Genomic DNA, 27,439 nt, shown 5'->3' with positions numbered 1-27,439 from the left:
GAGAAAAATGATTTCCCATATAGTCCTCCAACCCCATAAAATTCTGTTCCTCTGTTCTAGCTGCTCTTTGTATATAGTGTACAGTTTTCAAATTCCCTGTTAGTTTCTGATGCTGTCTCTGGAATAAACTGATATTTGTGTTTTATATACCACTCTACCACACAAGAGTGACTAAGCTATAATGTTTCCCTCAGAAGCGTATTTTAGATGTCACTGTAGTTACTTCTGCCCATTTGATTTGAATTTAACTATATATATTATGTATGTTTTTAATTTTATTATGTATATTGTTTTTATATTATATACTTTAATATAATTTATAGTTTTAAGCTATATAATGCTAAGCAATAAGTGAAATACTATTCCATAGCAGTTTCCCTATTTTCCATTCATGTACACAGTAAAGTACACAACAGAGTGAGAGTGTCAGTAGTGTTAAGTCCTGGGAGTAAAGCTGACCAGAAGATAGCTGCCCAGATTATAAATCAGAATCAGTTATCGGTATAAATGAAAGGTGAATTAATGTATTTCTGTTGTGCATCTATAAACCTCATCAATAATTCTCTTCGGTTTTCTCCCCTTTAATTACAGCTGTTAATAACTAACAAAGGTGTGTGAATTTTACCTCTATTGCCTTTCTGTAATCAAACATAGAAACCTTAATGAGTACTGAAATTAGAGAAAATGAAGAAGCAGAAGAGATTTTTTTCAAAACCCCTAAATTAGCTGTAGATGTGTTTTCTACAGAATTTTAAGTCCCAACCAAGACTTGAGTCATGCAGAACATCTGTGCTGTACCATACCAGTATATACCATGCCATTCTGTGCTTTATCCTGATACAATCTCTCACGAATACTTTCTCTCTCAAACCTTTCTGTCAGGCATCTTGGACTTTTGTTCAGTAGTAAACAAATTTCCTATTTCAACATTAACGAATTATAAAATATTTCAAACATATAGAAAAATACAAAAAATAATATTACAGGTGTTCATGTGTCCATTACTAAAATTAGCAAATTTAGATTTAGATAAAAATTTTTTAAGGAAATCAGATACAGATATAGTTTAAATCCCTTTGTGACTCATCCCTTCCATTTCTTCTTTTCTTGTTCCCTTGTTTCTATCCTAGGGACAGCCACTGTTCTGAAGTTACCATCTTTTATTCTAACCATGTTTTCAATACTTTTTACAAATTCACAAAGTATATATTCATAAGCAGTTTACAGTATTGCTATGTGCCTTTAAAGGAACTGTATACAGTGGCATGGTCTTGTGCTTATTCTGCAACTTAAAATTTTTAATTAACACATTATGATTTTGAAATTTATCTAAATATATATAACTCCTTCATTTTAGCTTCTGTATTAAGTGCCTCTTTATAAACTGCATTTGATTTACATATGCTATTGAAAGTATTTGAGTGATTTCTAATAGTTTACTATTAAAATGATGCTCCTGTGAACATTCTTGTACATATTTTCATATACACATGTGTCTGCCCCTGAAGTTACTGAACCACAGACTATATACATAATCTAGTACTACCCAAAGAACTGTACCACTGCAGACTGTCTCCAGTACTGTATAGGTGTACCCATTTTCCCACATCCTCCTCAGGGCATAATATTGCAAATATTTTAATTTTTACCAGTTGTTGGGTTTTAAATGGTATTTTCTGTTTTCATTTCCCTTATCACTAGTAAAATTGAACATTGTTCATCATTCCTGTTTTTTCTGCTATAAATTGCTTACTCATATCCTTCATCATTTTTCTATTTTTTAAAATGTTTTTAAAATTTTGTTTACTTTTGACTATGCTGAGTCTTCGTTGCTGCACATGGGGATTTCTCAGGTTGCGGCGAGCAGGAGCTGCTGTCTAGTTGCAGTGTGCAAGTTTCTCTTGCAGTGGCTTCTGTTGTTGCGGAGCACTGGCTCTGCAGTGTGCCGGCTTCAGTAATTGTGGCACATGGGCTTAGTTGCTCCACAGCATGTGGAATCTTCCCAGATGAGGAATCAAACCCATGTCTCCTGGATTGGCAGGCAGATTCTTAACCACTGGACCATGAGGGATGTCCTGTTATGTTTTTCTTATGGATATGTAGGAATTCTTTTTATGTCATGGATACTAATTGTCTGTTATATATTAAAGGTAACAAAGTCCAGGAAATTCCCCTGTGGTTCAGTGATGCTGCCACTGCAGGAATCTTAGTGGGTTCCATTCCTGGTTGGAGAACTTAAGATCCTCCATGCTGTGCAGCGCAGGTCAACCCCCACCCCACCACCACCGCAAAAGTAACAAAGTCTAATTCTTTTAAATTTATATCTATGAACAGAAGATTTGAATTTTTATGTAATCATAAATTACCATTCTTTTCCATTATTGTATTTTTTATGCTTCTGCCTAGAAATCATATGGGTATTAATCTATATTTTCTTCTAGATGTTCTAAATTTTTTTTTGTAGAGTTAGTCTTTAATCCTTTTGTAATTTACCTGTATTGGTTTAAGGTAGGAATTCTATATATCCTCTTTCTAGATAACCATTTGTCCCAATACCATTTGTTGAACAGTCAAATTTGGACTTGTCTCTATTATAAATCTGTTGAACAATCTGATTTGGACTGACTTCTCTTATGAATCAGTTCCTTTATACATGCACATTTATTTCTTGGTTTTGGGATTGTTTCATTGGTCTTTTTGTCTGTTCCTGTCCAATATCACACTGTCTGTTCTTCAAAATTATATTGATTTGTAATGGTCCTTCTCTGTTACCTTTAGAGTCAGCTTATTGTCCTATGTTGTATTTTAATTGGGATTACATTTAATTTATAGATTACTTGGATGATATATTTTAATCTTGAGTCTTCTCATCTCAGTACAGATTTCCGCTGTCAACCGAAAGTAGAGTGTTTCTATGAAACCTTTTATAAGCCAAAGTGGTGTAAAACAAAGAAGCAGTTACCTTAGGACACATCTTGCTAACAAATGCACAGAGTAAATAAAACACAGCTGCTAACAGGCAGGGTTCAAAGCTCCGGTGGCTTGGTGCTAAGAGGCTGAGTGTAGTTTCTGGGGAAGGACTTGTCAGTGCCACTCTTGCAGCTTGGGATGTGCACTGCCTCTATAACAGCTCACTCCAAAACAAATGCTGAATGCTATTTTTGCTTTCTCTCTCTCTCTTTTTTAAAGTGAAAATCCTCTTTAAATTTCTTTCAGTTAGCAAAAAATATATACTAATGTAAGCCTTTCATGAAAGTGAAGTAGCATCAAGCAAGCTTTCAGAAAGTGGTAGATACCTATATTTTTAGGATTTTTTTCTTACATTGTTCAGTTAATGTTTATGATTTTCTTCCTGCTGATGTGGAACATCTTTTTTTTTCTATTATATAGTGTCTGTTGCTTTTTTGGATATATTTTCCTTATATTCCTTGCATATTTTTTCATAATGCATATGAATGTAACTATTTATTAATATATTGACAGTTTTTTTAAAAACAGCTTTATTAAGATAATTTTCATACCATAAAATTCACCCATGATAAATACACAGTTCAGTCAAGAAAATTTATAAAATTTACAATTTCATTTTAGAAAACTTCTGTCACCCCTAAAAGTTCCTTCGTACCTGTTTGCGGCTGATGCCAGCTCCCACTGTCAGCCCCAGACAACCACCAATCTGTTTTATGTGTCTGTGGATTGCTTTTTCTGTAGATTTTATATAAATGGAATCGTACAATTTGTGGCTTTTTGTGTTTGGCTTCTTTTACTTAGCATGATATTTTTTGAGATTTCATCAACTTTGTACCATGTATCAGTAGTTCATTCTTCTTTATTTTTGATTAATACTGTATTACATGGAAAGTCACATTTTTGTTTATCAATTCACCAGTCGATAGGCATTTGGGATTTTTCTGGGTTTTGGCTATTTTTAGTAGCTGCTATTAATATTCATGTACAAGTCTTTGCGTCTTTTGTTGCGTTTATTTCTCAATGGATAGATACCCAGCTATGGAGAGTCCTTATTCATTAAGTGGTTATTATATTTTCCTTTTAATTCTTTGAACAAAATTTTCTTTGAACATTTTTTTTTCTAATTATTTATTTATTTGGCTGCAGTGGATCTTAGTTGCAGTATGTGGGATCTAGTTCCCTGGCCAGGGATCGAACCCAGGCTGCCTGCATTGGGAACACAGAGTGTTAACCACTGGACCACCAGGGAAGGTCCTACCTTTGAACATTTTATAAAACTTGCTTTAAGGTCTGCTTCTACTAAATCAAATATATTGGCCTACTCAGGCAATATTTATTGCCTCCTTTTTTTCTCTGAGTATGGGAGACATTTTAACGTTTCTTTGCGTGTCTCATAATTTTTTGTTGAAAATTGGACTTTTGAGATTACAAAAGAAAGATCTGGGTTCTTTACCCCGCCCTACCCGCCAAGGGTTGTTTTTGTTGAGTTGGGTAGGTGGTTGTGTCATTGCTTGCCCAGACTAGTTCTGCAGAATCTGTCTATTCTGCTGTATGCTGCTACTGGTATCTTTGCTCAGTTTCTTTTTTTATTCTTTTTTTTTTTCTTTTTTTTATTTATTTATTTGTTTATTTTTCCTTATTTTATTTTATTTTTTTTTAATTTATTTATTCTTTTATTAGTTGGAGGCTAATTATCTTTTTTTATTCTTATTTTTAAACCTGGACCTCAGTGATTCATCCCTGAGTCTGCATAGTTTGGTAGTCAGTCTGTGATTGGTCAGAAATTGTGCTCAAATACGTCAAACCAATAAGGCTTTTACCTTTTGGGTGGATGTGTTTTTTACTGGGGAGTGTATTCAAAGTCTAGGACTTCTTACCTTGCTTTTTTTCCTCCTGTGCCTTCTAAGGTCTCATCTGGAAATACAAATAGCCTTCCTATTAATCTTGGGTGGCCTCAGCCTGCAAAGGCTTGGAGCAGGGCTTGGATTCCCAGCCAGAAATTGAGGCCATGTTGCGGCGGTAAAAGCACCAGATCCTAGCCACTAGATGAGTGGTCAGTGACAAGGGCCCTCGTCCTACAGCTTTGCAGAAGAGAATTTCCAGAAAGAAAGTAGTGAAGCAAGTAAAGTATTTATTAAGAGGAAAAAAGAGTATGTTATGTGTGGATAGACACATGGGCAGCCTCAGAGGGAGAGTCCCTGAGTCACTCCCTCATGGCAGTTTAAATCATTTATATGGGGCATTTCTTCTGGTTTTCCTTTGGGCAGTCATTTTGATTTGCCTTATTCACAGTCCATATTTGGTATATCTTAGGATCCTTCCATGTGTGCGCACACATTTCTTAACCAAGAAGGATCCTACCAAAGAGGCATATGGGTAGCTCATCCCTTGACATTACTTCCCTCTTTGGCCTGCAAGTAGCTTTAATGTGCACATATGGTCAAGGAGGTTTTAGGACTTCAGGAATAAGAGACATGTGGTCTGGGCAGGGCCCAGCCTCCTCCCTTAATTGTCCTGTTATTCTTGTCTTGGAGTCTGGGTCAATAGAGAATGAATCTCCAGTTGCTTTATGGTGGGAGGTGGGGATCATGGGTTGGCATCTACCTCATGCTTCACTATCAGTTAGGGATACATAGAAAGTTTCTGCTCTTTCATTTCCAGGATCTTTATGTTAAATTTCTGGCTAATCTGCTGGTCACATGATCACCCCAACTAGGACCACAGTCTCAGACTAGCAGAGCTACTGGTTTTCCTGATGCACTTCCTATGAAGATCACTACTTTTGTTAAATCTCTCTAGACAGGATACTCACCCTCTGTGATAGCCCACACTTTGTGGAGTGTGTTTCTCTCTGAATAAATCCACTTCTTGCCTATCTAAAAAAAAAAAAAAAACCAACCCTCTGGACATGAGCTTTTTAACCCTTTGCTCCAAATCAAGTTAGTCTCTCTGGCAGTGAACCTGCTGGTTTTCATTGCCACCATTATCCTGATAGAACTATTACTTAACTGAATGGAGATGGGACCAACCCTAGGCAAGAATGCCTCACATTGCCACTATGCTTACACAGAGGTCAACAGTTTTTCAATTTATTGTTTGCTTTTGGTTGATTTTCAGAGCCTAATTAGGTTTAAGTGAAAGTCACTCAGTCATGTCCAATTCTCGAGGCCAGATACTGGAGTGGGTAGCCTATCTCTTCTCCACAGGATCTTCCCAACCCAGGAATTGAACCAGAGTCTCCTGCATTGTAATGGTGGATTCTTTACCAACTGAGCTATCAGGGAAGCGTAATAGGTGTAAACACATACATTAAAAAAGAAGAAAGATCTCAAATCACTAACCTAACCTTCCATTTTAAGGAACTAGAAAAATGAGAGGATACTAAACCAAAACAAGAAGAAGGAAGGAAATAATAAACATTAGAGCAGAGATAAATGAGGTAGAAAATAGAAAAACAATAGAATCAGCAAAACCAGAAGTTGGTTCTCTGAAAAGGTCAACAAAATTGACAGACCTTTAGGTAGACTGACTATATTTCTCTCCTACCGCTGCCGTAACAAATTATCACAAATATGGTGGCTTAAAACAACAAAAATTTATTTCTCTCACAACTCTGGAAGCCAGAAGTGTAAAATCAAGCTGTCAACAGGATTGGTTCTTTGCGGAAGTTCTGAGGGGAGAAAAGCCATTCCATACCTCTGCAAGTTTCTTGTGGTTGCTGGAAGTTCCTAGCAGCCCTTGGCATGTAGACTGGCATCACTGTGCTTCTGTTTTCACCTCACTTTTCCATGTCTATTTCTCTACTGTCTCGTGTAAAAGAACAGATGGGAGTCTTAATTACATGTGTAAAACCCCTTTTTCCAAATAAGATTGGTTTTATAGGTTTGAGGAGTTAAGACATGGGTATATCTTTTCTTTTTTTTTTTTTGACCGCACAGAGCTTACAGGATTTTAGTTGCCCAACCAGGGATTGAACCGCCATGCTTGACAGTGAAAACACAGATTCCTACCCACTGAAGCTCCAGGGAAGTCGTAAGACATGGATATATCTATTATGGGCCACCATTCAATCCACTACACTGATAGCTCCCCTCATCCCACCCCCCCCCCAAAAAAAAGATTTAAATTACTAAAATCAGGAATGAAAGTGTGATATTACTACCAATCTTATAGAAATCAGGATTATAAGAGAATACTATAAACAGATACCAATAAATAACCTAGACAGAATGGACAGATTCCTAAAAACACAAACTCAAAACTAACTGAAGAAGAAATAGAAAAATCTAAACAATTTTATAATAAATAAAGTGATTGAATCATAGTAAAAAAAAATTCCACTGTAGAAAAATGTAGTACCAGATGGCTTCATAGGTGAATTCTCCCACATATTTGAAGAATTAACAAATTCTTCCAAAAAACACAGAGGGAGAACCTCCTAACTCGTTCTATGAGGGGAGCATTATCCTGATACCTTCTAATTTTTTCTATGCATATATTGTATATACATGCTTCAAAATCGGTATCATTTTGTTTTCACAAGTACTTTTTTCATATAAAATACATTTTGAAATATTCTTGCCTTTTAATATTACTTGAAAATGAGTTTAATGACTGCATAGTATTTTATTATATTAACATGCCATAGATTTTCATGTCCCTTTTTGTCCATTTATATAAATCTGTAGTGAAGATTTTCTATTTATTTATTTTTTTTTTGAGGAGTTTTTAATACTAATTTTTGTATACCTCTTTGATAACTTCCTTAAGACAGCCTTTAAGAAATGTGTTCCCTGGTCAAAAACAAAGATTTGTTAATATTTTCCGTATAGACGCATTACCTTCCACAAAGATTATATCAATTTATACTCTGGAAAGCAGTGTACAAAAGTACCTATTCCTGATGTTATCAAAGCTGTGTTTTAAAATTAAATAAATATACCTATAAGAGCAACAGTTTGGATGAATGTAATACTCTTAATTTAATATTATTTTAATTTTTTATTTATGGTAAATTGCACATTTTTATTTTGTGCTATTTAAATAACTCCTCAGAACAGTCAAAAGTTGAAGAAAAGAATGGATCATTAAACGGATAAGATAGTTAATGCCAAAGATAGTGATGATACATTAACAGAGTTGTAGTTCATATTTTATACCAAACAAACTGACATTCAACATATTTTTATTAAGTACTTATATTCTCTTACATACTACTTTAGATATGGAAGATATAGTATGGTTAGCTCACATTTTCATTGCAGGGCACATTCATTGATAATTTAACAGATATTTACTCAGGGCCCTCTATGTGCCTTTTATTGGAGATACAGTATTTAACAAGATCCAGATGGCCTGTGACCCCTTAAAGGAGAATAAAAATATCAAAATAGTCTTATTCATTGACTACTTATTATTTTCCACACATTATATTGATATTAACCTCATTACATACATTATTTTCTTTGATATTAAACTAATATTTGGAAACTGCATTTTGAAGACTTGCATGTGTCTGATCAAACCCATTCATATCAAATAAAATACTAACTTGCTTTTTATTTATTTATTTATTTATTAAAGTATCAAATTTATTTCAATATCTAGTTTCATTTTTAAATTAAAGCTATTGGATAATTTTTTGCAATTTAAAATTCATTATTAGAGGTGAGGAAAACATTAATAAGCTATTAATTATTGAAAACAAAATTATCAATGATGCATTTTAAAAAGCCATGTTAAAGAGTAAAAAGTTCCAATTATACTATTTGACTGAAGGAAATATCCTTTACCTCTTTATTTCTAACATTCTCATTTTGACATAATTTACACCTTTTTCACACAATTAATACAATGCAAACAAAAATTTTCCAAATGTTAAGACTTTCTTTACTGTTTATGACATGAATAACTATAACTCTTTAAAAGTTCCTTAAAAGAAAGTTGAAATTTTAATTTTGATACTAACCTCATTACCTCAGACCGTGAACCTGTCTGACCATAAAGTAAAGGACATCACCACCACATGAATTAAAACAAAGAATAGAATAAAAAGCAAAAGTGGTATCTATATAATCAGCAAATTATCTGATTAGACATGTTAACTACTTCACATTTCTACTTAGCACAAGTGAGAATAAAGTGGTTCCAAGGTACTACGGGTTTGGCATTTTTACTCTTAAGCTTTAAATCATAGTGTTACTCAGGTCATCTCTAAGAAAAGGGCAGTGTTCATGAGTACAAAAATGATTATATCCAGTAGGTGGTATTCTACATAGTCAAGATAACAAGAAGATTGTTTATAAAACTAGATATTTAAAAATGCAGACTATCTGATAATTACCAGTATCTCCAAAGCTAAAATAAGAAAAATACAGAAAATAGAGAAATACTCATTGAATAATATTATTTTGCTTTGAGGAAACCAGAAATGATGCTATTCCAAGAAATAAGTAATAATGATAAGAGATATAATTAATACACCATTATCTTTTAAGCCAAACCATGCTTTTCAGATCAGAACAACTCTTGATTTTTACATTCTTAATCTCCTTTGTCCAGAACAGGACCACATTTTAAGCCATTATTTGAATAGAGTTCATAATCTAAAGGTACTTCTCTTCACAGGATGTTTTCATTTTAGTATTCATACATAAGCTGCAAAAAGGCAAATGAAGTCAGTTAAAAGAATCTGTAGCATAATAAATGCCAATTTACAGTAACTGTCAACAGACTTCTATACTGAAGCCGAAAAGTTGCTACAGTACAGGTGAGAACTGACATGATTCTTCCATAGACTCAGACTTCATTTAGTAATACTGTCATAAGATCCAAAAAGAAACCTTAATGGGTCCTTTCAAAGATGAATAATTTTCCAAACAGTTTTCCTCTGGACGCACAGCCTGTTCATTCCTTCAATCCTTTTTTAGTTGTTTAGCTTTTGCAATATTTTCTTGACGTTTTTGTTTCTTTTGCTCCTTTTCCCTGGCCTCAATCATCTTGGCCAGTTTCCAAGACAGCACAGCACTTGCTAGAAACAATGGAGTCAGAGCCAAAATAACTGTTGTAAGGAAGCCGTATGTAAGGAAGCCATCCTTTGCAGCCCATTCCACAACATACTCAGCCCAAGCCTTTAAGTCATACATCTTCGTGGAGGCCTTATGCTTGAGTGGTGATCTCTAATTTTGTCCTGGGATTATCAGCCAGTCACAATTTCAGATGACATTTGGTTGGCTGTCTTCTTCTTTAACTCTACCAATACACTTCTGAGAGAAGGTTTAAATTCTATATATTCCCGTGCACCTCAATTTCGGACCCCAGGTGCAAGCGCCCTCCACACTTTAAATATTATTCTTCTTCCTTGCAAAAAGGATCCACCAGGCATGATCTTCAGATCAGACCCGCTCGGTGCCTGAAGGTGAGGGTACCTCATAGCCACCCGCACTTTCCTTTCCTGTGTACCCCCCACCCCCACCGCCGCCCACCGCAGCCTTCACCGTTCCTCACCCTACCCGGTGTACCTCCTCTGGGGCCACGCTTCCCGAACCCTCCGCCTCGGCGAGCGCGGGCCCGGCGGGGCTCGAACAGCCGGCAGTCCCGGGGAATCAGGAGGTCATTCCCGCCACACCCTGGGCCGCCGGCGCCGTGGCCACCTCCCCTGAGCACTGGGGCCAAAACCGCCGCACCGACCGCCACCCGCATCCCCTACATCTCGCAGGGGACGACGGGGAGACCCCGACTCCTGACTCACCTCCTAACTTGCTTTTTTTTTTTTTTTTTATTAGTTGGAGGCTAATTACTTCACAACATTTCAGTGGGTTTTGTCATACATTGACATGAATCAGCCATGGAGTTACATGTATTCCCCATCCCGATCCCCCCTCCCACCTCCCTCTCCACCTTCTAACTTGCTTTTTAAAAGGCCTTTGAGTATTAAAGGTGTGGTGTTTTTGTGATAAGCATAGAATGAACACACACACACACACATATACACACACAGTCTCATTCCATTTAAATGTAACACTTTCAGTCTTCAGGCTATTGGTAGTTATGAGTTTAGAAGGCTAAGGATGCTGATTCCCACTTAGGGCTAAAATTTATTTGTCCTTCTATGAAATTAGAGCTAAGAATAATAATAAGTGCCTTTTTAGTTTGGCTTTGATTGCACCTTCTACATAGAGGCTATTAGCACTCTTGCATAAAACTCTAATGGCTCTTGCCAGAGGGGACTGAATAAGCAGTCAGATGTTGTTGAAGAAGCTCCCTGAACTTTACTTCTTGATTACAGGAAGATTCACTCACCATCTTCATAGATTTCCTACAAGCCAGATAGTTTTCTCTAAGAGATCAAAATCTAACAGAGAGAAACTGGAATATTTTTACCAAATTGGCAGCATTTAAAATCAGAATAAACCTCTATATCTCTTTAAAGAAATCTGATTATAGGTACCATGGAAATTTGAAATAAAAAAATAGAAACTTAATTTTTGTCTGATAATTTTAAATCCATTACTTAAAAAGATATTTAAGGCACAGTCTGTTAGACCTGCAGTCTTACTTAGTGGGTACAAAAATGCTTAGTTGTAACTTTTAGAAGCGGAATTATTGTTATTGCTGAAAAATGGATCCTGTCTTTCTTGACCTTCCTTCCTTCTTTTTTGAATGTCCTGAGCTAATGCTTTTTCTATGTTCGATTACTGCTGAGCACAGCAGAGCTTGTTGCTGGAACTGACTTCAATATGGACATGCGAATGTTTATAATAAGAAAAGCCAAATTCTCTTCCATGGACTCTATACTTGAAAGCTTTGTTACACTGGGTAACGATATGTCCCCACCCCCCCCCCACCCCACCCCCACACTGTATACTTGACTACTCTATTAAAATATGAAAACATTTTGCTTTACATGTTTAGCTCAGAGCCCACTTTTATTAAATGTAAAGACCAAAATGTCTATGGTTCTTATCCTTACTGTATTTTTTAGAAAACATTTGTAATCTTAAATCATCTTTAGAGTACAACTTAAAAACCATTTTAAAACCTACTGAATTGATTTATTAGGAAAACAAAAATAATCAAAATGATGTTAGTTTTAGATAAGCATTGATAAGTACTGATTTCAGTTGCTAAGAACTGAGGCACTTTTTTAAATTTAAAATGTGACCAGTGTAATTCTTAAGATTTTTACATGTGCTCAGGCATCATTTCCTCCAGAAAATCTTCCTTAAACCTCCACGTTTGTTCCAGTGCCTCTCTACTAGAACCCTGTGTAATTAAATCATACTATTACATGCTTGTCTCCAATACTTGGCCAAATTCTTCATGGTTATGTACTCAAATACATGCATATAAACACAGACTCAACCCTTAGCATCATTCTTGGCACAGTGTAGGACCTTAAGAAATACTTTTTTTGAACTGAACAGTTGAATAATTATTTTTAAACTTTTTTTTATTGGAGTGTAGTTGATTAACCATATTGTGTTAGTTTCTGGTGTACAGCAGAGTGATTCAGTTACACATATACATATATCTATTCTTTTAAAAATTCTTTGCCCATTTAGATTATTAACATAATATTGAGCAGAGTTCTCCTTTGCTATAGAATTAAGTCCTTGTATCATAGTACAAATTACATAGAAAATTCAGGTGCAAAGAAATGTAGCTATCATATGTTAATGTACCATATATCTAAGATCATTCCTGTCAGAGGCTATCTTTGAGCTATAGAAGATCAGACCCCATTCAGTACAACCACTCGTTGTAGTTCAGAAGAGCACTAAACTATCTCCTTTCCACTAATGGTTCTGTATATCCAAAAAGTGTGCATTAACTCTTCCCTAAAATTTCAATGTGAGAAACTTTCAGATTGCCTATATCTGGAATAATGCTTCCTAAATTAAAACTAAAGCTTTATATTCTTCATGCTAAGTACTTTCTGGCATTTCAATACTTCAGTCAATACTTTACTACTCAAAAGATGATATTTAAATAACACAATCAAAAGATGAAAGTGGGAAATTTTAGATTACATTCTAACTTGGAATGCCAAAAATTCTTCTATTTTCAATAGTCCTATTTACTGACATGTATGTTTTTCTGGTTTACGTACCTAAAGATCTGAATTTCAGTCATGTTAATAATTTCTCCCAGAAGCCTTTCTGTGTCCTCCTTCAGTTTTTTGTCCCTTCACATCTTCTTGCTTCCAGCTATGAAACTATGCCCAGATCATCACTTCCTTTTGGCCATCAGGACCACAGTCGAGGAAGAGCCCCATTTTACTATGGGAGTGGTACAGTTGGTAAACAAAAACCTGCTATTTAACTAAGCAGGAGGCATGCCCTATAGAGGAGTAAAAACTGAAAGAGTGATGAAACGTTTTACCTTTGAATAATTTAGGATCCTGTTTTTCATGGGCAAAAATTCCTGTAGGCAGGCTCTTAGATTATTTTGGTTACATTGTTACATAAATATGTATAAAAAAGCCTAGGTTAAAAATGTATGCTTATGGCTTTTATACAAGTATAAAACCAAAACAGTTATTTAATCACAAGCAAATCTATAAAATCAGTAAAATTCAAATTGACAAAATGAATTAAATATAATAGCTGATAATGATCCATTGACCCTAAATTGCTCCTTGAAATGTAAATTATGATATTCTCCTCAGGGTCGAGTTCTCGGTGCCTATACTACCTTATACCTACAGTGACTCTGTTCTCTTTGTTATTATAGCATCCACCGATGTCATTTTATCTTCACTGTGTTTCAACTATGCATTTATATTTTCAGTTTACGGTCATTTTAAGTTCAGGATCTGTTCTCATTAACCTAGGACCACTGGAGTAAAACTGCTAGGCCCACTGTTGGTAAACATGAGCATTAGCACAGAAATCACATGGCAGTACTCCAATAAAGATGATCATCTGTATAATCCTGGGTTAAATAATATCCTTTAAAATGATTTATTAAAATGAAAAAATGTATATTCTCACAGATAATTTGTGGACAGCAAAAATTATGCGATTATATCCCCAGCTTCCATTATAAGGAAATCTACTCTAATTATTTTTGCCTGTAAGTATATATTTGAGTGACAAAATAGATTTGAGAGTAGGGTGGGGCAAAAGAGATTTCCTAAAGTGTATACTCAGGCCAGTATAGTCTTGGTGTGAGTCCCTTGAAGTATGCTGCTTTAATTTACTCACCCTTGTCACATAATTTTACTTGATCGCTAATTCTGGTGTGTTTATTAAAAATGAAGATCATTTAGCAGAAGGGTGAGATGGAAAATAATGAATGTCTGAGGGACTAAAATTCATGGATATTTAAAAGACAGTTGAGGTGATATATATTAAAGCTTTTAAATCAAGTATTTGTGGAGTGCATGAAGTTCATTGCAAAGTTTTGAGATTGCCCAGAGCACAGAGATAAAACATGGTCACTAAATAAACAAATAGCAGCAGCAAAACAAATCCTAGGGGAGACAGGAATCTAATTTCTGGGTTTCCCAGGTGGCACTAGTGGTAAAGAACCTGCCTGCCTATGCAGGAGACATAAGAGATGCAGGTTCAATCCCTGGGTCAAGAAGATCCCCTGGAGAAGGGCATGGCAACCCGCTCACGTATCCTTCCCTGGAGAATCCCATGGACAGAGGAGCCTGGCGGACTACAACCCGTAGGGTCACTAAGAGTTGGACATGACTGAAGCAACTTAGTGCAGGACAGAATTGCCACATTATCTTTTAAATGTCCTATTCTTAACCAAAAACTAGACATATAAAGAAACAAGACAATATAACCCATTCACAGAAACAAAAGGAGTCAATAGAAACTGACCTCAAGGAAACCCATACATTGAACTTACTAGACAAAGATTTTATTTAATCACCCCTTTATGAGCGAAGATCATAAATATGATTAAAGAGCTAGATGAAACCATGTCCAAAGAAATAAAGTATGAGAACAATGTTTTACCAAGGGGAGAATATCAACAAAGAGACAGAAATTATAAAAAGGAACCAAATAGAAATTCTGAAGTTGAGAAGTGCAGTAATTAAAACTAAAATACACTGAAGGACTTGGCAATAAAGCTGAACCAGCAAAAGAAAAAATCTGTGAACTTAAAGATCAGACAATTGAGATGATCCAGTCTGCAAAAGGAGTAGATAAATTAATTTAAGTCTGATTTAAAAAACAGTGCATAAGGCAATCACTGTAAAGTGTTGATGGGCTTATACTGTATGAAGATATATCTCTATAATAATAGCACAGAAGAGGGAGAGTAGAGCTATAAAGGGGCATAGTTTTTGTATTCTGTTGAAATTAAGCTTGCATTAATCCAAACCAGTTTGCTTAAATTAAGATCTTAACTGTAATCCTCAGGCAACCACTACAAAAATCTTAAAAAGATCTAGTAAAAGAAACAAGGGACTTAAAAGAGTAGACTATTTTACAGCCTTCGTGAGGAGATTCTATTCTTATCTCTCTATAGATGAGGAAACTGAGGCTTAGAGAGGTTATACAGTTTAAGTACATAATAGAATCAAGACTCAAAACCTAATCTTTCATCAAAATCCTTTATTATAGGTCCTCTATGGGAAATAGGTGAAATTCTTAGGTAGAATATAGAAATATTTAAGCTTTATTATTTTAGTAACCATCTTTTGTAAGTACCATACTCTCTGGTCTCTATCAGAAGAAATTTAATGCTCAAGAAGGTTCAGTGTTTCCCCAAAGTGTCATTGCTAGCTAAGTGATAGATCTGAGATTTGAATGCAACTGTATGTGGTTCAAGACTTTCTATTGGACCATGCTGCTTTGAGGTTGCAACCCAAATGTTGAGATGGTTTTAGCACATTCACAACTAGATGACACATGCTTATAAGTAACTCAAGAGGATGATACAGACTTTATAGAAAAGCTGTATTAAATTTTCCTTTCCTGGCTTTGTAATTCACAGATAGAAACTTTGTTTTCCTCTTTCATAGAACCTGAAGTAACTCAGTGCTTTTAAATAAAATAACCAAGTAAAAATTTAGGTGACATGTTTCTAATTTTACTTTATATCATTGACAAGTTCAACCATATATTAGAGATATTTATAGTGATGCAAATTTAACTCAGAACTTGCTTTGATCCCTTTAAATTTGTAAAAATCTACTTTCTCTTTGCATCCTAGTTAAGTGCAGCTTAAAGTCTTCTCAGAAAGATACACATATGCAGGCAGGCAATCATTATTGTTTTGCATCAGTAAAAGAGGACTGTAGAATTTCATAATTTAATTTTAAGACAGCTCTTATTTATCATCATCTTGATATTTATATTCCTGACTTTTACCAAAGACTATTCAGAATGCCTGTTGCTCTCAGCAAAAGAAGAGTTTGCTTTTTCTAGGCTGTATTAAGGAAACTCAAGAGATTTCAGCATAGCTCTGTTACTGCAAAAACTCTGCGCTTCCTGGATCTAAATAAGGAGGCCACTGTTTCAGGTCCTTACTTTAGGGGAAATTGCATCAAATGCTTAGAAAAATGACACATTTTCTTCCTCCTAACTCCTAACTCATCATAATTTCCCTCTTCAAACAAGTTCCAAGAATTTATACTTTCCTATAAATAAATGTTATTGGAACACCCTAGAATTCTAAGCTTCTGAATTTGTCTTTAGGATATCCCAATTTTCCTTTACTATTTTGAGTATTTGCTACTATGAGTTTTGGTTCCAGACTCAACTGATTTTAGAGATCAAGTTGATCAAATGAATAGAGAGCAGAAGTAATATATAAAAAGAGTACTGTAATATATAAGGAACATATATATATATTATATATAAGTAATATATAAGGAATATGGAAAGAATATGGATATTCAAAGGCATTCAGAAGCCTTTCAGCTTTTTCAAACTATTAAAACAATTAAAACAAAGGCCCCATGGTTTCTCAATTTAGATATTACAGACTTCTTCCCATAGCAACTGGTACCAAGTAATCAAAAACAAAATTTGTGTTTAAAAGTTACATTTGAGTGAGTTCCGTACCAAATTTTTGCATGGTGGAGACCACTGAGAATCTCTTACTGCCAGATTAACTCATATTTGTATAAACCTTAAAAGAATGCTTCTCCTGCCATTTCTGAGCATGTATATGAATTCTAATGTATCACTGATTATGAAATTTATGACTGTGCATACAGATCTCTATAGGAATAGAAGTTTGTGCACATCTACTGGTTTGAAATTGACCAAACAAGTATACTTAGAGAACATTTTTGTGCCTTGCTCATGTAAATGCTAGACAGGGCTCAGGGCATCTTTATCATGCATGTCCTTGTCAAACTATTATAGTTGTGATAGTTTTATAATTTATTGTAAGCTTTAAAAGTTTTTACCTTTAAGTTTATAAAAAATACATGTAGCTTGTGGGTTGTATCTGTGATTCGGCTTTGAAATTAAAATTGTCTATTTCAAGCTTTTCAGTTCAGTTCAGTCGCTCAGTCGTGTCCAACTCTTTGCGACCCCATGAATCACAGCACGCCAGGCCTCCCTGTCCATCACAAACCCCCGGAGTTTACTCAAACTCATGCCCATCAAGTTGGTGATGCCATCCAGCCATCTCATCTTCTGTCGTCCCCTTCTCCTCCTGCCCCCAATCCCTCTCAGCATCAGTGTCTTTTCTAGTGAGTCAACTCTTCGCATGAGGTGGCCAAAGTATTGGAGTTTCAGCTTCAGCATCAGTCCTTCCAATGAACACCCAGGACTGATCTCCTTCAGGACGGCCTGGTTGGATCTCCTTGCAGTCCAAGGGACTCTCAAGAGTCTTCTCCAGCACCACAGTTCAAAAGCATCAATTTTTAGGTGCTCAGCTTTCTTCACAGTCCAGCTCTCACATCCATACATGACCACTGGGTAAACCATAGCCTTGACTAGATAGACCTTTGTTGGCAAAGTAATGTCTCTGCTTTTTAACATTGTACAGGAGACAGGGATCATTGTACAGGAGACAGGGATCAAGACCATCCCCATGGAAAAGAAATGCAAAAAGGCAAAATGGTTGTCTGAGGAGGCCTTACAAATAGCTGTGAAAAGAAGAGAAGCAAAAAGCAAAGGAGAAAAGGAAAGCTTTCAAGCTTTTAGATCTGTTTAATTGAAAAGAAGCAGGAATAGTAAGGCAAGCTGTTAAATTATTATCACTTGCAGCTAGTGATCTGTATGAATCAAGGGTGACAAGAGTGGAAGGTGCAAAAGCAGGCCCCAATTATAAGAGAGGGAAGGCACTGAAGATTTACTTTGAGAGTGAAGTAGATATAATCAGGCATTTACTTTATCTTAATTGGGTCAGCTTTATTCTGATGAAAAAATAAACATGTAGCATGTAATTTACAGACTTAAATTTTAACCAGACACTATTTCCCTTCTCTGAGCTTCACACCTACATATCATACTGTCTCTTGAGCTAAACTGTTCTCTTCTCCAGCTTCACTTCTTCTTGGGTTCTTGGCGCAGTGTATAATATCCACTCACTTGCCTGGATCAGACACTTGGAAATAAAGGTTTACTTTCCCCTCTGCCTTTGTTTCAGCATCTAGTTAACCACTAAATCTTGTTGATTTCATTTCTTACTTATCTACTGCCCTCCAGACATCCTGTTTCATCTGGGTTATTGCAGCAGTCTCCTGTTGCCCTGTATCTTGCCAACCCATTTCTACAACGCAGCTAGGAGAAGGCTTCCAAGCCACATATTTCACTTGACTGCTGGACTATGTTCATTAATGATTCGTTGCATTTAAACTAAAGTACAAGCAAAACAAAACAAAAAATCTTTTGACTGCATGATCTGGACAGGGCTTACCTCTTGGTTCTTCATTTATTCTCCCCATTTCTCTTCCCTGTTATCCCAACAATGTACATCTTTTAGTTCTTCCAATATTCCTCTTTTGCCTCTAGGTTTTCACAAAGGTTTTTCTTCTTTCTTGACTTCTATCTATCCCTCTCCTCCTTGGTTTTGCTAACTGTTGATTATTAAGATTTTCACTTAATCATTATGTCTTCTGAACAGCTCTCTTGTCTTTCTGCATCATAACTCCTAATGATAACATAAAATCTTAGCATAAAATAGGCACTTATAATGCCTGTTTTTCTGTCTTTCCTTTTGGTTTGTTAAGTTCTATGAAAGGACGGATCTTGTCTGTTCACCACTGTGTCTTAGCTGAGTTCAGAGTTTGACATACTGGTAGTACTTAATATGTATCTGTTAAACAAATAATATGCCAGTCAGAATTCACATGCTTTAAAAAAAAAAAAAAAAGAGCCCACACTCAAGTCCCATAACAGAAAAGTAAGCCTAATGATGTTATATAACACTGGTAAAAATTTGTATAAGCTGGAAAAGAAATTAATTTCACAAAATTTTGTCTAATGCAGTCGTTCCAAATCTTTTTAGTAGTGGCATTTTTTATGTGGAATCCCAAGACATAAAACATACATGACTCTGCATGCCTTCTCTCCCTCAAATCCTACTCTCTTGACCACAGGGATAAACTTACAGGCCAAGCTGGTATGCAAGTGAGAACATCACACCCCTGCCCCTTGCTCAGGGTTATTGGGCAGATATTGGCACTTGACCTAAATTAGGTCATCCCTGGGACGGAAGCTGAAAGATAAGTTGAAAATGGCGTATACTTCCCGCCAGGAGACTCAGACCAACTCACAGGGAAAAGCAGTGATGAAAAACTTGGCGGAGTAAAGCTGGGAATGAGGATCAGAGGAGAGGGGCAGAGACTGTCCTTGAATTGGGTAGTTCCTGAGCAGACATCACCCTGTCCTTGTGATTTGTTTAACCTGAGCCAACAAGCTCCCATTTTGTGCAAATTACTTTGAGTTGAATATTGGTTATCTGCAGTTAAGACAAGAGAGCTGCCCTTACTAAAGGGTTATGGATGGTAATTGTAGCTTATATGAGTCCTTCCAATAGGCAGTTTAGAAGCATCCTCCTATCTGCAGTGTGGAAATGAGTTGGTGGGAGGGACAACTGTATGCTGAGTAATAGGAGATTGCAGCAATAATCCAAATGCTATAGTTCCTAAGTACTGTGATTGACAGCGATAAAGTCCTCTCTGTGATAAGGATAAGTACTAGATGGAAGAGTTTGTATAAAGCACTTTCAAGCGCTCTCCTTTGTTTCCCAGTATTTCATTCTGTTTTAGGGAACTAATTCTTTTTAATTATTGGATTTTTATCAAAGTCCATATATGCCGTCTACCTACTAAACACAAACCAGGTTGAGACAATGCTACCCAGAATTGCTTTGAACTTCTCTCAGCATCATCACTGGTTCAAACAATTGCAGTTAACTTGAGCTGGGGACAGAGCCAGTCAGTAATCATCCACTTCTTTTGCTCTGAATTCTAACCATTTCTTAATTTTTGTACCTCCTGCATTAACTTTATGAACACGAACAATAACACACCTAGGCCAGAAGGCCTCCAGCTATCTTATTCTTATCAACCAGGAAAATTGGTACATGGGTAAGTTAGTGAATTCTGTAACCCTATAAAATTTGGGGAATTCTGGTGGGATTCCCAGAATTCTGAATATTCTCATCATATTCTGGGAAATATGATGTTATGATAAAAGAAATATTTTAAGATTAATCTCTGTCTGCTAGAAGAGACTTCCAATCACTTGACCCACCTCTTACCTAATGTAAATTCATTAAGCCTCATTTGAATTGCTGAAGCCAAGAGATGCCTTTACTGTGTTTGGTACATGATTAATGGTACATTTTTCTCTTAACTGGAATATAGTGGGAATAGCTTGCCTGTGGGGCTTCCGAGGTGGCGCAATGGTAAGGAATTCGCCTGCCAATGCAGGAGACGCAAGAGACTCAGGTTCAGTCTCTGGGTTGGGAAGATCCCCTGGAGTAGGAAATGGCAAACCACTCCAGTATTCTTGCTGAAAAATTCCACGGACAGAGGAGCCTGGCAGGCTATAGTCCATAGGGTCAAAGAGTTGAACGCAAGTGAGCAACTCTGTGTGTGTCCACATGGGCGCACACACACACACACAGAGCTTGCCTATAAGCTGTCTAATCAGGGCATTTTTGTTGCTACATTAAACTCTAGAGTAAATCATTCTTTCATTTATTCTATAAATTATCTTTGAGCATTTGCTATCTGCCAGGCTCTGTGCCTGAAAAAGACTTAATCCATGACTTGCAGTAATACCCATGCAATATAAAAATTACAGAAACACTGAGGAGGAACTGGTTAAATCAGTTTTGTAAAGCATTTGCAACATTAGTAAGCCATTAATAAATATTAGTTGCCTGTTTGCCATCATTATTACTATTTGAGTAGGTGAGAAAAGGGAAATGACTTTGCAGGCCAAGAGAATAACTTACTTGGAAACATGATAGTAAATGTCATTTTCCAAAATGACTTGTGGTTGGGATATGAGTACAGTATAGACAACAGTGATGAGAGATGATACTGATGAGAGGTAGTTTGGGACTGGATTATAAAGGATCTTAGATACCAGCTAAATAATTTTAACTTTTCAAAATGTATAATGGGCGCTTAAAAATTTTTTTGGATAGCACCATTTTTTCTTTCTAGTCTGATGTTCACATTTTCTTTTTTTATGAAAAATTTCCCATATACATCAAAGTAAAAATAGTAATATAATGACCCCCATGTATTCATTACCCAGCTTTAATAATTATCAATATGTAGCCAGTCCATTGAAGATTTTTAAGCAAAGCAAAAAAGGAGACTAACACTGTGCCATTCCCTTACATTAGTTGATCTTTACAGTGTCCCATGGAGTATGTGGTATTTCCACTTTCCCTGTTTATAGAAGAGAGAACCATCAAAATGATGAAGTAAAAGTTCTGAGATTCTAACCCATATCCAGCTTATTTTCAGAACTCAAGTTCTTTCCCATGCTGCCTTTATAACTGTGAAGTAGAGCATGGTTCTCAGTTGAAGACAGATGCTCATCTGCCTACTTGATATATTGGTGCTATTGACCCCATTCTGGATGGATTTCCTACCTCCAGCCACTGTGCTGGAGTCACAGGGTCACCAGGATCTAAGTCTATGTAAATATTCAACCTAATCAGCTAAAATGACTCTTTAGTCCAGTGGTTGTCAAAGTATGGTCCCCAGACCACCAGCAGCAAGTTGTTAGAAAATACAAATTCTCAGACCCCACCCCCAACCTACTCACAACCTCTGGGGGTAGCAACGCATGATGCCTGTATTCCCATTTGCTGTGTTAAATAAAATGCTCCAGTGGTTTCCTGCAAACTCAAGGTTATGACCATCTACCAAGAGCATTTCTAAAGCAAAGACCTCATATCAGTTGTATGTTCATTTTTTAACAAGTTCATGAAAAGTAGTCATAAGGTAAGAATTATTATTCAGACTTAACACCAGCAGTCTCTCTGGGGATGTTACATAACCTCATGGAAAGAAATCTTAAGGAATTTGCACTGTCTATATTTATAGTGCTTGCTGGTGCCATCTAGTGGTTTAAGCACAGTGGAATGTGTAGTTTTATTACTGCTTTGAGGATACAATTTGTGGTTTTAAGTCAGTTTTATAGTAAATGTTTAATTGAATAACCAAAGTAAGAAAAAAATAAAGATTTTCCTTACTATAAAACCTCCATTGAGAATTCTTAGATATGGCACCAAAACACAAACGAAAAAAAGTTAAATTAGGCCACAACAAAGTTTAAAACTTTTGTACATCAGAGGACACTATTGATAGAGTGAAAGGGTAGCCCACAAAGTGGGAGAATATATTTGAAAATCATGTATCTAGTAAGATGTGCTTAGTCGCTCAGTTGTGTCCGACTCTTTGCAACTGTCTGCAACTCTTCGAACTGTAGCCCACTAGGCTCCTCTGTCCATGGAATTTGTCAGGCAAGAACACTGGAGGGGGGTTGCCATGACTTCCTCCAGGGGATCTTCCCCACCCAGGGATCGAACCCCTGTCTCTTACTTCTCCTGCATTGACAGACAGGTTCTTTATCGCTAGTGCCACCTGGGAAGCCCAAATATGTAAATAGTATCCAAATATATAAAGAACTCTTAACTCAACAACAAAAAGACAACACCAATTTTAAAAATGAGTGGAAACTGTTATATTTAAAATGGATAACCAATAAGATCCTATCTTATAGCACAGAGCACTCTGCTTAATGTTATATGGCAGCCTGGATGGGAGAGGAGTCTAGGGGAGAATGGATACGTGTATATGTATGGTTGAGTTGCTTTGCTGTCCACCTGGAGCCATCACAACATTGTTAATTGGCTATACTACAATATAAGATGAAAAGTTTTTAAAAAGTGTGTATAGGACTTGAGTAGACATTTCTTCAAAGAATATATACAAATGGCCAATAAGCACTTGAAAAGACACTCAACACCATTAGTCATTAAAGAAATGCAAAATCGAAACCACAATGAGCTACCACTAGGGCAGCTTGAATAATTAAAAAACAAAACAAAACAGAAAATAGCAGATGTTGTTGAGATTATGGAGAAACTAGAACCTTTATACATTGCTGATGGGGACGTAAAACAGTGCAGCCACTGTGGAAAACAGATTGTTCCTTAAATAGCTAGACATAGAATTTCTATCGGGAGACCCAGCAATTCCACTACTAATTATATACCCAAGAGAATTGGAAACAGGTGTTCAAACAAAAACTTGTACACATGTCCACAGAGCATTATTCAAAATAAGTAAAAAGTGGAAACAACCCAGAGATTCACCAACTAATGAATGAATAAACAAAATGTGGCATATCCATAAAATGTAATATTTTTCAGCCATAAAGTGAAAGTTGCTCAGTTGTGTCCAACTCTTTGCAACCCCATGGACTATACAGTCCATGGAATTCTCCAGGCCAGAATATTAGAGTGGGTAGCCTTTCTCTTCTCGAGGGAATCTTCCCAACCCAGGGATTGAACCCAAGTCTCCCTCATTGCAGGGGGATTCTTTACCAGCTGAGCCAAAAGGGAAGCCCAAGAATACTGGAGTGGGTAGCCTATCCCTTCTCCAGGGGATCTTCCCAACCCAGGAATTGAACCAGGATTTCCTGCATTGCGGGTGGATTCTTTATCAACTGAGCTTTCAGGGAAGCCATAAGATGATGTACTAATTCATTGATGAACCTTAAAAATATGTTAACTGACAGAGGATGGCACAAAAAAACCACATATCGTGTGATTCCATTTATATGAAATATCCAGAAGAGGCAAATTCATTGAGTTAGAAATTAGATTAGTCAAAGATACAGAGAATAGACTTGTGGACATAGTGGGGGAAGGAGAGAGTGGGATGAATGGAGAAAGCAGTATAGCTCTATATACACTACCATGTGTAAATTAGATAGCTGGTGAGAAGTTGCTATATAACACAGGGAGCCCAGCAAGGTACTCTGTGGTGTTCTAGAGGGTTAGGGTTGGGGAAGGGGAGGAGACCCAAGAGACAAGTGATATATATCTCTATATGTATATTATATATATTTATAAAATTGTGGCTGGTTTGAGTTGTTGTAGAACAGAAACCAACACAACATTTATAATGTTGTAGCAATTTTCCTCCACTTAAAAAAAGAAGAAAGTAGATTAGTGTTTGCCAGAGATGGAGAGAAAGGTAGGAATGGGTGTGACCCCTTAATGGGTATGGGATTTCTTTTGGAAGCAATGCACATGCCCTGGAATTAGATAGTAGTGATGATTGTACAACATTGTGAGTGTTCTGAAAGTCGATGAATTGTACACTTTAAAATAGTTCAATGGTGACTTCAACGTGTCAATTTTCCCTCATTTTAAGATCTCTGTTGATTTGCGAGACTCCAGAACCTTTATTTTTATTATTATTGATGTATCGATGTATTTTCCCATCATTGTTGCTAATATGTATGTATTCTGTTTTGTTCTGCTTTTTTAACCTAAACTTGTTCAATACATTGTTTGTCATCTACACAGTTCCCATGGTTTTTGTTTTGGTGGCTGTGCATATTTTAGTCACTATGTATATCATAACTTAATCATTTCTCAAATGTTTAGTGGTTTTCTTTTTTTTTCAATTTTTAAAGAGTCCTGATCTAAATACTTAAGTAAATAAGAATGTTTAAATTTCTTTGTAGATATTGCATTGATGTTTCTTCCCTAAAACAGAATTTCTGACTCTTCTTTTTAATTTTTACTATTTCTATTGTGGTTTTTCTCTGATTGCTATATAGTAAGAATAAATGAATTTAGAATTCTACCAATAATGAATGAGGGAAAATGGAGGAAATTAATGTTTATAGAATGTCCCTTCTGTTCCAGGCACTGCGCATGGATCCTTTACATCTATTATTTCATTCAGCTCCCACACCTAATCTTATAAACTGACTAGAGATGTTGACATAGCTAGAAAGCAGATGAGCAAATATCAGAAACCAAACATTTTGTCTTTCAAGTTTTATACTGTCCCCACATCTTTACCAGTATTGGGCTCTACCTTTTTTGAGTTCCTACTTATTAGAAAAATTCAATGTTTTCCCAAGTGATTGTTTAAGATTTTTTTTTATTGTTTAAGATTTATATTTATTCTTTACTTAGCAACCTACCTGTATCTTTTATTTTTTATTAATAGATTTTAAACTGAATTTAGCATTTAAACAGCAAGCATTGTATGTCAGAGCTTTTTCATGATTTTTTTTCTTTTGTTTACTCTTTTACAGGCTCTTGATGGAAATGTGTATGACCACCTTAAGGATTATTTAATAGCCTTCAGCCGGACTGAGCTAGAGACATGCCAAGCTGTGCAAAACACATTCCAGTTTTTATTAGAAACCTCCAGCAAGGCAAGTTACCTTCAGTGCAGTATGTGATATATCCATTTAGAATCTAAAATGTCTTTAGATACAAACAAAACGAAAGCACCAATGATTAGAATGCTTTAAAGGACGAAATTTTTGAAAACAGTATTCCTTCTAACAAAGTTGAAAGGTGTTTCATTCTTGATGAAGGTCAAAAAGGGAGGTGATGATACAGGCTGTCTCAGGACATCAGTCATTATTAGCATGTCTGTTGCTTTTGAAAAGAGTGGTTTAAAGAACTTTATTTTCCACTCAGATTATTTATTATTTATTATTTTCCACTCAGATTATTTATTTTGCTCTCAGTTCATGAAACAACAAGTGTCAGTGCAAAGAATAATAAAAGGACACAAAAAGGAAAGTTTAAATTTTATAATAGATAAACAAATTAATGTTTTAATATCTTGCTTTAAACAATTAACCTTGCCTTCTATATGCTGTCATTCTTTGATAGTTATCTTTTCATTCAAGTTTGCTAGCATGTCACACTGTTTACATAGAAAATAAATCAAGTTGTTTTTCTTTAGGATCTGACAGATTAAAATTTTTTGCAGTAGAGAAACTGTCCTTTGGAAGATAAATTGTTCCTGTGGTTAATTAATCTTATTTTCTTTCTGATAAATTAAGTGCACAGTAAATGTTTCCTGACTGAATGCATTTATTAAAATACATTCATTTTATGACTGCTATTTTAAAAGATCAGTTCAATTCTCTTTTTTGGCCAGAGGAGTGGGAACTGGCTAATACCTTAGAGAGTTGTTTGGAAAGGAATCAGGGTATCCATATTACAAGACAGAGGCCAAAGACAGGAAAGAAAAGGGTGCAGTCTGTGTCCCTTTTCTTTTCCTGAATTGCCTCCATGTATATTTATTATTTTCAGTGTACCATCGCTCCAATTCTGTTTTTAGAAAAACATTTAAAATGCTAAGTTCACATGGAAATACAAATATCACTAGTCTGGTGCTTTGAAATCCTGTCGTATTTTTGTATTCTTATATTTTTATCCCTAGGATTCAATAAAAGATGTAAAAGGATGAACATATAGAAAGGATAAATGGATGGATAGATGGATAGTTATGTGAAAGAAAATGTAGAAAAATGTTAATTAAAGAGTCTAGGTAGTTTCTGTACAATTCTTTTTATTTTAATGTGTATACATTTGACATTTTCCATAAGAGAATGTTAGAGGTAGAAGTCTACAAAAATGTCTTGGTTTGTTCCTTTTATGAAGAAGTTGATTTTTAACTAGTAATCAGATTGTTTATGTATATTGGTCCATTTGGGTTTTCTGTATCTTTTTTAGTGTATTTTGGTAACTTCACTTTCCTAGACAAATTGTCTATTTCATTTATCAAATTTGGTGGCATAAATTTGCATATAAACTTGCTTGCCTCTGTAATTGTCTCCCTTTTTATTTCTAATATTGTTTGTACTTTCTCTCTTATTTTGATCAGACTTGCCAATCTATTTTTTAATCTTTTCCAAAAGCCATCTCTTGTTCTACTTCTCAGTGTTATTGTTCCGTATCTTCTTAATTACTAACTTTATATTCATTATTTCTTTCTACTTTATTGCAGTTAATGTTTTTAGGC

At 35.7% G+C, this 27,439-nt stretch overlaps 2 protein-coding genes across 4 annotated transcripts in view; one reads left to right on the top strand and one right to left on the bottom strand.

Annotated features, from left to right (window-relative positions):
* The window catches only part of FCHSD2 (FCH and double SH3 domains 2), a 260,252-nt gene that overhangs the window by 166,107 nt on the left and 66,706 nt on the right, over positions 1-27,439 (top strand). For all 3 annotated transcript variants that reach the window (XM_043906604.1, XM_043906595.1, XM_043906612.1), the window contains exon 9: positions 25,710-25,832. In XM_043906604.1, coding sequence (XP_043762539.1) covers positions 25,710-25,832 — 123 coding nt within the window. The remainder of the gene's footprint in view (positions 1-25,709; positions 25,833-27,439) is intronic.
* Positions 9,885-10,115, bottom strand: LOC122696544 (small integral membrane protein 15-like). Its single transcript, XM_043906655.1, has one exon. The coding sequence runs from the start codon at positions 10,113-10,115 to the stop codon at positions 9,885-9,887; it is 231 nt and encodes a 76-aa protein (XP_043762590.1).

This window comes from Cervus elaphus, chromosome 1, assembly GCF_910594005.1.
Source record: "Cervus elaphus chromosome 1, mCerEla1.1, whole genome shotgun sequence".
Classification (NCBI taxonomy): Eukaryota; Metazoa; Chordata; class Mammalia; order Artiodactyla; family Cervidae; genus Cervus; species Cervus elaphus.
The sequence above is the reverse complement of the archived record's forward strand: the minus strand, read 5'-3'. Positions and strand labels throughout refer to the sequence as shown.

What these genes read in the sequence shown, in the direction of transcription:
- LOC122696544 (XM_043906655.1), bottom strand. Translation starts at nt 10,115, where the DNA reads ATGTATGACTTAAAGGCTTGGGCTGAGTATGTTGTGGAATGGGCTGCA.